Source organism: Microtus ochrogaster, chromosome 10, assembly GCF_000317375.1.
Source record: "Microtus ochrogaster isolate Prairie Vole_2 chromosome 10, MicOch1.0, whole genome shotgun sequence".
NCBI lineage: Eukaryota > Metazoa > Chordata > Mammalia > Rodentia > Cricetidae > Microtus > Microtus ochrogaster.
In genome coordinates this window covers 85,895,336-85,906,393 of record NC_022016.1, presented here as the reverse complement: position 1 = coordinate 85,906,393, position 11,058 = coordinate 85,895,336, and the positions used below count along the sequence as shown (strand labels likewise).

The window sequence follows — 11,058 nt, the reverse complement described above, 5'->3', positions numbered from 1 at the left end:
TGTTCTGTGGGTTGGCCTATGAAATGGGCCTAGGCAGTTTCTTTATTAATAAGAAATCATTCCCACATCACTTGAATTAAAGGCATATGCCACCAAGCCTGGCTTCTTCCCAGCTCTTTTAAGAGTCTCTGTCACCTAACACTTAAATGGCATTAATGAGCCATAGGCATCATGATTCTTTGTGGTAGAATGGACTTTGAAACTCCACAGAGTTATAACAAAAACATGGCTATCACTAGTGCATTCACAATAAGCTAAATTATTATTAGGAAGCCACGGAATGGGGCAGAACCAGCTGCCAAAGTGGCAACTTTAATCCAACTTTAATCCTAGCCATGCTGTTTAGCAGATTAAAGGCTCATGTGGTCAGAATAAGGTAGAAATACAGTAAAGACAGATTGAGATGGGAGAAAAAGGCTTTTAATGACTTACAATGTTTTCTAAAATGTAAGGAAAAGGATAAAGTCTTTTAAATCAAAAGTGAGTAGTTGGGCATAATGGCACACACCTTTAATCCCAGCACTTGGGAGGCAGAGGCAGGCGGATCTAAGTGTAAGGCCAGCCTAGTCTAGAGTGAGAGCCACAATAGCCACAGAAACACAGAAAATCTATCTTAACAATCCAAAAATTGAAAATAAAAATATAAGAAAGTAGAAACCACGTAGAGATGGAAAATACACTGAGAAGCTGGATAATGTTTGTTACTGTTTTGTCTTTGAATTGTTTCACTGCTGAGAACGGGGGAACAGCTGCTAACAGATGTTTGAGTAGAAGCCTGCTGGATTAATTCAACCTATATATTTTAGAAAAAAGACTTGACTTCAAAGTTTTAATTCAAAGGATATGTTACTTTGGAGAAGTTTTGCTTTTGTTTCCACGTGAAGTGAGAGTCTATGGGTTCATTCAGGGTTTAAAAAAATGATTGTTCAAGACAGACCCCCTGAAATATCTCATAGGGACAGATGGCCCAGATGATCCAACGTTTCAGAGTATCTGTTTCAGTTTCCTCTGAGTTCTACATCCAGAAGGGTTTCAAGACGGCTGTTGAGAAGATTCAGCCTCATAGAATACTCCAGTCAGGACTTGACCAGAATCCTAAACTTTCTTTGAGTTCCAATAAGATTATCATCACCTCCAATCAGAAGGAAGCAGCCTAGAAAACTATGTGAGGGACTTGGGAGACAGAGATGATGACTTTTTAGGAGAGTTTAGGATCAGTTTTCAGGCCAGGTACATGTTGTACACCCATGGTACCAGCCCAGCCTCATGCCAGCCTTTGCTTCCTGTCTTGAGGTGTGTTCTCATGATGCTGTCCAGACTGGTCAGGACCTGGTGGGCTCTGCTGCCACCATAGTCTTGCCCTCATCTTCCCAATTACCTGGGACCACACTTAGACACCCCACACCTGAATTTGACCATCCAAAGATACAAAACATTGGAATCATCTCTGAGATGGCTCCACAGGTGAAATCACTATCTGTGTCTTTGTCGTGACTTCACCTCAAGGTGTCTCCTGATGCTTATGGAGTGCCATGAGATGTTTAAATGCAAGTTCAGACAAGAATAATAAAAAAAACCCTAATTTATATTTACTTTTTAATTAATTTAATTTTTTATATTTACTTTTTTAAAATCTGGATTTAGGAGCTGAAGATATGGCTCAGTGGCTAAGAGAACTTGTTCCAGAGGATCCAGATTCAGTTCCCAGCCATCAACCTTCTCCATCACTATTCCAGAGTATCCAATGCCTTCTTCTGGCCTCCATGAATACTCTATGGTTACTTCTGGAACTCCATGGGTCCCCCACATTTTTTTCTTGGCTCCCATTATTCATTTTATTTATTTACTTATTATTACTATTATTTTTGGTTTTTTGATACAGGGTTTCTCTACAGCTTTGGAGTCTATCCTGGAACTAGCTCTTTTAGAACAGGCTGGCCTCAAACTCACAGAGCTCCAACTGTCTCTACCTCCAGAATGCTGGGATTAAAGGCCTGCCCCACCACTGCCAGGCCTCATTAGTTTACATCCTCCAGGCTATGTGCTGAGCGGATTCTATCTGAATCACCTTCCACTGATTGAGAAGCCAAGACTGTAGCTCTGTGCCCACCCATCCCCCACAATCTCCTCCCTTCCTGCCCTCCCACCACAAACCCCTCCCTGCCTGCACACAATACCTTTGATATGTTTTAGATTCTCCTTTTGATTACACAACACACACACACACACACACACACACACAGGTTTAGGTTTTTTGAGACACACTCTGTGTAGCTCTCATCATTCTGGAACTCATTCTGTAGGCCAGTCTGGCCTTGAACGCAGAGTTTGGGGATTAATGGCATGAGCCACCAATTCCCAGCTAGTTTTATGCTTTTAAAGCCTTACAGTTGTCCAGATATGGTGGTAAACACGCTTAATCACAATACTCCAAAGCCAGAGACTGGAGGGTCTCAAAGAGTTCAAGTCTGCCTGGTACACACATGTTGGGTCTAGGGCAGCCACGCAAAGATAAGGACAGACCACCAAAGTCTAATTAACCAGAAACAAACTTTATTCCCGAAACTGAAATCTAAGAAAAAATAAAAATAAAATAAAAAATCTCCATGGGGCATCAAAAGCTTATCAACTAACTGAGACCACTGCCAGAGATGGATTTTATGGCTGTGGCAGAGGCTGAACCCATCTTCTTATCGTAGGGGCACCAAGCATTAGGTCTGAACAAAGGAATTTTTACATTCTCAAGGTAAAATTTAGGTACAGATTGTGTTACTTTACAATCTCCATTAACAGTTTTTCAGTTAAACTAGTAACCTATTGTCTTTCTTGATACTTATGGGCAGTGTTTACTGAAGCCCCGTGGTCTCCCCTTTGATGCTGCCAGTTTCACATAGCAGGGATAATGTACAACCCAGAGGTCATATATCTTAACCTATAACCTAAAAGTTGACTCAGCTCATATCCGTAGCCTAGCTCTCAGTTTGCAGAGAGATGCTTTGGCCTTGTGAATAATCATGGGTTGTAAAGCGAAATCACCTGCTGTTAATAGTTAATCCTCAAGCTGCTGAGGAAGCTGCTGATGGTTTGTTCTCATTCTCCTAGACTTATAACTTTTTATTTCTTTGTTTTAATAGTCTTATCTTTGAATCTACATTTTTATTTTCTTATTCTTGGACTCTTCGGTACATAGTGAGCTCCAGAATAGCCAGAGCTACATAATGGCATCCTTCTCAAAACATAACAAAAAACCAAATTGGATGAGAAGGTAACTATGGCAGTAGTTTTCGTTCTTTTCATTGGTTGATCTGATCCAATCCATCTAGACACCATCTAAATCCCTAAAGAAGTGGGCAGAGCCTCAGTTGTTCAGACTGAAGATTTTGGCTGGGAGGGTATGGCTACAAAGGGGAGGGTACTGTGGAAAGGTGTATGAGGGACAGAGCTGACAGAGAAGGCCTGAGGCTTGGAGGCTGGAGTTCTTTGAAGTCACTGCCTACCCCTTTGGAACTGGAGATCTGTTATCAGTGTTTAGATGAGGAAAGTCCCTTAGCTCCATCAAGAGACCCCATCTTACCCAGAAGAGTCTAGAGTTGGGTTCACCTCCAGGTATCATTTATTTCTCTTTTAGTTTGCTGATTTTTTTTGAGATAAGGATTTCCTACTTAACCCTGCCTGACCTGGAAGAGATTCTGCTGGATAACAAACAGCCAGGGAGTTTTGTTTATATCAAAGTCATTATTTGAGTCTGTTTGTAGACTCTGTTCATAGTGACCTTGAATTCCGGGAAAATGGGGGTGCTGGAAATTGTAGGTATGAGTCATTCAAATGCTTTGACTTTGACTGTGCTGATCTCTGCCTGTTCTTCCTCCTCCTCCTCCCTTTGTTTTCAACACAAGACAGGTGTTGGATGTTCTAAAATTCTAGAAGTAACCAACCATTTCATTGAACTAGTGAGTTTCTTGACTGTAGCATGTGAATTATCCTCTCCATCCCATAGCCCTGTTTTTCCCAATGCTTTACACTTGCAGACCACGCCAGTGATACTGAAGCTTTACTGCCTCTATTGAGTGTTTCTTTCCTACCCTGTTCATCTCTGGAGCACAGAGTATAATGGTAAAAGAAAAATGCTGTGAATCCCTGAGTGGCTGCAGCAGCACAAATGCTACAAGTTCCTGAGCAATGGCAGTGGGCCATGTGGTGGAAGGTGTCTCAAGAGCAGCCAGTCCCAGGCAGGTATGGCACAGTTCCCCGAGTGGCTGCAGCAGCTCACAAGGAGAGACAACAAATGGGCATGCCACGAGACCATGCTGCAGGTCTCCAAAGGCTACTAACTGGTCCCAGGCTGGGAGCCACACTGCATGTGAGAGAGACAGACAAGGATAAGCATGCCATGAAGAGGGAGCTTAGATATTTATTTAATGGGTTATGGAAAGGAAAGGGGAGAAGGAGAAGAGCAGAGAAGATGGAGAGACAGAGATGGAAAAGGGAAAGGAACTCAGGCTGGAAGCTGAGGATCAGCTTGCCTCAGTGGATGGGGAGGGAGTGGGAGTGGCTTGTCTCTTAAAGAGATAGGACAGACCATTACACAGAGTACAAGCTGCAGCCCTCCTGCCTCCTTCTCTGAAACTGGCCATCAAAGTCAATAACTAATGATGTCCATTTCACAGATGCTCTCAATTGTTTCAGGAAGGGTCAGCTAGGTGAGTGGAAACTTGGAAGATGAGAAATTAGGAGTTTCCTTTGCTTTATTTGAGGTCATGGAGAACCAACCACCCGGGCTGATTCCTTGCTTCCTGTAGACTGCTTCTCAGTGTAAATAGATTCACCTGCACTGTGGCTGGAATTGGATAGGGTACTTGGGAAAGAGCATACTTTTTGTTCTTTTTTCCATTCAAAAATCCACACTTTCTTCCCTCCTCCCATTCCCCTCCCACTCCCCCATTCACCCTCCTCCCCCCCTCCCTCCTTAAGAGAGGGCAGGGAACCCTGCCCTGTGGGAAGTCCAAGGTCCTCCCCCCTACATCCAGGCCTAGGAAGCTAAGAGCATGCTTTTGACCGGCTTCACACCCCAGAGAGAAGGATGACTTTATTTTTTTTATTGAAAATTTCCACCTCCTCCCCTTCTTCCACTTCCCTCCCCTCCCTCCATCCCCCCTCCCCTTCCCTCTCCAGTCCAAGGAGCAGTCAGGGTTCCCTACCCTATGCAAAGTCCAAGGTCCTCCCTGTTTCCCCCAGGTCCAGGTAGGTGAACATCCAAACAGACTAGGCTCCCACAAAGCCCATCCATGCAGTAGAATCAAAACCCAGCACCAATGTCCTTGGCTTCTCAGTCAGCCTCAACCGTCAGCCACATTTAGAGAATCAGGTTTGATCACATGCTCCATCAGTTCCAGTCCAACTGGCCTTGGTGATCTCCCATTAGATCAGTCCCACCATCTCAGTGGGTGGACGCACCCCGCGTAGCCCTGACTTCCTTGCTCATCTTCTCCCTCGAGAAGGATGACTTTAAAACCAACAGACAGTTGATGAAAATGTGAAGACTGAGGCCTCCACCATCACCTTTTCAGGAGCGTTCATCATGAGCTATTGTGGCCATGATGAAATAACAGTTATGGCAATTGATGATTCGGATGTCAACCCACCTGAGAAATGACTCTTAGATTGTGGAATCCTGCCTGGCAAAGCCAGCAGCACCACTGACTCTAAAACTCTGAATTGCTTTCATCTGTAATATCACTTTGTAATAACAGCTCTGATATCTCCCCATTAGCATGCATTTTCATGTAATTTGTACATGTGATCTCATGATTACATCTCAAACTTATGGCTACACATACATTTCTAGGTAATCAAAAGATTAACTTCTATCTACTATTGTTGACTGAGGTTTTCTGTCCTGCCCAGTCCTTGTTCTGCCTAGTTCCCGCAGTCATTAAGTCCCAAAGAAAATTACGCAAAGTCTACAGTAGTTGTAAACTGATTGGCCCATTAGCTCAGGCTTCTTATTAACTCTTATAACTTATGTTAACCCAATATTCTTATCTATGTTAGCCACATGGCTCGGTAGCATTTTCGGCAGGGTAGGTCGCATCTTCCTTCTCAGAATAAGACAGTTTTGAAAAATTCCCTGCCTCTGAAAATGGTCTGTCAATTATGCTAGGCCATAGCTAAAGTTGGTTACTTCAATATTGCAAAATGAGACTTTGGGTGATTGCTCAGGTAGCTAATTGTCTCTGTCATATATTTCTCACTTTGGAAGCTACTTGATTGTACTTTCTACCTGCTCAAGTAATATTATCTCCCTTCTCAGGCCTTTGATGGGGTTGAAGATTAGATAGTCATAATTACTGCCCTCTTATCATCTAGCCAAGCCATTTCCAATAAAAGACTTATACTCCTTAGGATAGAATGTTTATTAAAACATTTAGCATATGTTCCTTTCTTAATATTGTTTATGCTGATTGTAATTCTAATCTTACACTTGAATCTGTTCTTAGTGTATATTGTTTTGTATTGTGTATGGAACTTTTTTACTTAAACAAAAGGGGAAGGTGCAGCGGGAGCTCCTTCCACTCCTTCAGCCAATAGCCTTTAAGATATCAGCCCACTTGGGCGTAGTCTCTTTCACTTTAAAAATCAAGTAGCCCCTCTCTCTCTCTCTCTCTCTCTCTCTCTCTCTCTCTCTCTCTCTCTCTCGCTTCCGGCTCTGCTTCTGGCTACTAGACTCTGTTCCTGGCTGCATAGAGGGCTGTCGTCTTGGACAGTGATCTGTAAGTTTTCCCCTTAAATAAGTAACCCTTTTATTAATCGTAATTCCAAACTGGTATGGGATTGTTTTGTGCCTTACATCTACATACTATATCCTCTACATTATGGTGAAAAACTTGGAAGTCTGTTTTCTATCAATAGCCTTACAGAACAAGTTGGTCAGACATGTATCCTTCTGGAAAGATCACAAAGGAAGTTCTCAGATTTTACTTAGATAAAATCGCAGGTCTATGGCTCTGTAGGATCTCAAACCTTCAAAGCATTTATTTTTCTTCTTTTCTTGCTTTCTTCCTTTCCTTCCTTCCATCCTTCCTTCCTTCCTTTTTGGTTTTTCAAGACACAGTTTCTCTGGCTATAGGAGCCTGCCATTAACTAGCTCTTGTAGACCAGGTTGGCCTTAAACTCACAGAGATCTGCCTTCCTGTAGCTGTTGCATGTTGGAATTAAAGGTGTGTGCCACCATCACCTGGTTTCCTTCAGAGGATTTATGATGAGTTAGAGAGTATTGCAAGTGTCTGTCCTTGTTCTATTGTAGTCTTTAAAGAGACCAGTAGCACCTAAATGACCAACCATGTCCAGATATTATTAATCACACCCAAGAATTGTAAAATAATGCACATATCCTTTGTCTTTTCCTTAGATCTCTCAATGGTTTAGTTTTCTCCATTTGAAAGACAGCCAGGACCTCATCACAGTTAACAGCTATGGTTAACTGCAAATGAGGTGATAAGTTTTGCTACATCTCTTCAAAGAATGCCTGTGTCCCTGGGAATTTTCCTTGTAGTATTTTTTTATTACTCACAAGTTGCTAGTGAATGCATGCTTGGAAATTTCTAACGGCAGAAGACATAGATTGAGATGAAATAAGATGGAGAAGAAGAAAGAATGTAGAGAAATTAGAACAAGAATGAATTGGAACTGAGTATTCTAATAGAGAGTTGGAATTAGAAATGAGATAGAATTAGAGGAAAGAAATTATAAATGATTAGGAAGAAAAAATAAAGATCACAAGAATGGAAAGACCTTGTGAGAGAAGATTCTTTTTCTACAGTCATCAGACTTTAGTTCCTATGCTATTGTGGTTTCTCCTCTTGAATCCTGAGTGAAAATCTTTAAGGCAGGCCCTTGAATGTTTTCAGTAATCACCATAGCAGTGATCTTGCCCAGAGATGTCCTCACATGGAAAGAAGAAAGACTTCCTAAGTTTTCTAAATGGTGTCTTTGCTTCCATGCTTCCACAGGGTCATTATCCCTGAAAGCCAGTCAGGATGGGTGACCAGGCCCCACCCACACTCCTCCAGCTGGCACTACAGAAGCTGTGGATGGAGGAGGCCTTGCTCATTTCTAATCTGGAGGACATTCCTATGGAGCTGTTCCCAACAATGTTTGAGGATGCCATAACTGACAAACATACAAACATCCTGAGGGCCTTGGTGCCTGTCTGGCCTTTCCCATGCCTTCCTGCTGGAGCCCTGATAAAGGACCTGGAGACTTTGAAAGCTCTGCTTGATGGACTAGATGCACTGATTACAGAGAAGGTTCATCCCAGGTAAGCAAGCAGGACCCAGGTACAAAGAGGAAGGCTCTGCAGGTGCAGAGAAGGAACTGGGGAGAGGGCCAGTTCCATCTGGGCATACAGTGGCAAATGTGGAGGACCCAAGAGTAGACATAGCCACTGAGGAGTAGGCCTCTCCCTGTCAGGCCCACATACACAGGTGGAATGAGGCAGGGGTTGATGGGAATAAAATGGAGGGAAGTGAAACTGGGCTATAAATGCCTCACTGGCGAAGACCCACTTTCCCTGAGTCTGAGACCCTGGGCTTGATCCTAGCTAGGCAAAGGGATAAAGCAAAAACTTGGAAGGGAAAGCAGCTATGAGATGTGGATCAGAAGTAGACTGTACAACGTATCTTGTCTTATCTTCTGGGATTTTCTTTCCAGTTCTACAAAGAGGACACGGAAACTCAGAGTGCTAGATTTGACAGATGTGTGCCTTGACTTCCAGAGCTTTAGGGCTTTAAAGCGGTCAGTGAAGATCTGTCCTAAATCTGGGGTGAAGAAGCGATTTGTGGTAGTAACCGATATTGATGTCAAGAAGGCCAGTTTCAGTGAATGGCACACATACTTGTTGCAGTGGGCCCAGCAGCAAAACGATTCTGTTCATTTATGCTGCCGAAAGCTGAAGAGTTGGAATTCACCTGTCTTCACTGCCGAAAGGATCTTCAAAATGGTAGATGCAGACTGTATCCGGGAGCTGGAACTGAGTTTGTGGCAGCTTGAATTCATGCCACACCTTTTTCCTTACCTGGGGCAGATGAGAAATCTCCACACGCTTGTGCTAAAAAAAATTCAGAAGCCCTTCAGGTTGGCTGCTTCTGTCAAGCAGGAATTGATAAGCCTGTTGCTTTCTCAGTTCAACAAACTCCCCTGTCTCCAGAATCTCTACATAAGTCATTGCTACTTCTTGGCAGGCTGCTTTGAAGAGTGGCCCAGGTAAGGAAGGATGGAGAGGGTTCTTCAAAACATAGCAAACAAATCCTTTTCTTTGTAGGTTAGTATGATCTTGATGGCCTGACCACTGTGAATATAGCAGTGGTGGAGATGGAGATGTAGAATAACCCAGCAAATGAGCTCTGTGCTCAGACATCTGTGAACAGGCACCAGCATACCTGCAATTGCTCATGTGTGAAAGGTTGTTAAGAGTCCAAAATGGTTGACTGCATGCTAAATATATGATATTAGGTTTGAAGTTGGAGGAATGGGACATGGCTGTGGTGGGGAAGATAAGATGTCAGGGGACCCTTAGGGACACTGCTGGTCTGATGCTGAATCTATCATGAACAGACTAAATTTGGGGAAAGCCTCATCTACCTTGCTTTCAATCCTACCAATCCTCTTCAATACCATTTGGCATAACTAATCCCTTGATCTTTCCCTAGGAGACTGAAGATCCCCTTGGAGACCCTGACCATCACTGGCTGCTGGTTCTCACAGTCAGACTTGGGTTACCTGAGCCAGAGCCTGTATCTTTGTGAGCTCAGACATCTGAAACTGAGTGATGTAGAGCTATCTCCTTTATGCCTTAAGCCCCTTGTGGTTCTCTTTGAGAGAATCACAAGTACCCTGCAAATCCTGGAATTGGAAGAGTGTGGCATGAGGAACCGCCATTTCAATGCCATTGGGCCTGCCCTGAGCCAATGCTCCCAGCTTACCAGGGTCAATTTTTATCATAATTATATCTCTCTGCATGCCTTGAAGAACCTTCTACATCACACAGCCAAGTTGAGCAAGCTGACCCATGAGATGTATCCTGTCCCTCTGGAATGCCATGATTTCATAACAAACCTTAGAGATAGATTCAAGCAACTTTGTCCTGAGGTGCTTGATATACTCAGGGCCAAAAGGCAGCCAACGAATGTTTTCTTTGCTACAAGAACCGACTGTGTCTGTTTTCAACCCTGATCCTATGACCTGGAGGCCAGACATTACTTTTTTCCATGAGTAGGATAAGGTTGCTTCTGGTATTGGGAATGGAAGCCCGAGTGTAGGGAGTGTATGTTCACTGTGTGGATCCTTGATTGCGTATAATAAATGTGCTGAGTTTGTGGGGTTGCTAATGTGTCTCCGTCAGCACACAGCCCACTTTTTCCCAGCATTTCAATACCCATTTCTTTTCCCAGCACCCTAATAAGGTCAGTGTTAAAACAGTACATGTCATAGAACCTTCTGCACAGGTATCTCATCTAGAGGACCATAGAGCACATGGCTCACAATGTTCAATATATTGCACTGGCAATGGTGTGCAAATGGTTCATGGTTCAGATCACAGGGACTGTGGCTGACATGGAGAACAATGGGATGAGGGGACAGGAGACAGGAAAATAAGAGACAACTGCGCATTTGTAAATGATTTGACATCAGAGAAACAATTATACAATTCTTTTTTTTGTTTGTTTGTTTCTTTTTGTTTTTCGAGACAGGGTTTCTCTGTGACTTTGGAGCCTGTCCTGGAACTAGCTCTGTAGACCAGGCTGGTCTCGAACTTGCAGAGATCTGCCTGCCTCTGCCTCCCGAGTGCTGGGATTAAAGGCGCGCACCACCATCGCCCAGCACAATTATACTGTGAACACAAAACATCTTTTCTGCATCCCCAACAATCAATTATGAAACAAGCCAGACAGTACTCCTCCAGGCTCCCCCTGCACCTTAGGAGTTACCAGAACATTGTGAGTCATGTGCTCTAAAATAAGATCCTCTAGATGAGATACCTGTGCAGAAGGTTCTATCACA

The 11,058-nt window shown here is 43.4% G+C and overlaps 2 protein-coding genes across 2 annotated transcripts in view; both read left to right on the top strand.

Moving 5' to 3' along the window:
• The window catches only part of LOC102002755 (vomeronasal type-2 receptor 116-like), a 98,692-nt gene extending 93,039 nt beyond the window's left edge, over positions 1-5,653 (top strand). Inside the window, 1 exon segment of the mRNA XM_013348580.1 lies at positions 5,568-5,653. Coding sequence (XP_013204034.1) covers positions 5,568-5,653 — 86 coding nt within the window.
• Positions 5,654-8,036: 2,383 nt separating this feature from the next.
• Positions 8,037-10,230, top strand: LOC102002471 (oogenesin-1-like). The gene is made up of 3 exons (XM_013348579.1): positions 8,037-8,317; positions 8,710-9,261; positions 9,708-10,230. Exons 1-3 carry the CDS (start codon positions 8,037-8,039, stop codon positions 10,228-10,230), a joined length of 1,356 nt encoding a protein of 451 aa, XP_013204033.1.
• The last annotated feature ends 828 nt before the right edge of the window (positions 10,231-11,058 follow it).

Excerpts from the sequence above, each read along its gene's own strand:
- LOC102002471 (XM_013348579.1), top strand. The coding sequence starts at position 8,037 with ATGGGTGACCAGGCCCCACCCACACTCCTCCAGCTGGCACTACAGAAG. Across the intron at positions 8,318-8,709 it reads ACAGAGAAGGTTCATCCCAG|TTCTACAAAGAGGACACGGA; the intron begins GTAAGCAAGCAG and ends TTTTCTTTCCAG. Across the intron at positions 9,262-9,707 it reads TGCTTTGAAGAGTGGCCCAG|GAGACTGAAGATCCCCTTGG; the intron begins GTAAGGAAGGAT and ends ATCTTTCCCTAG.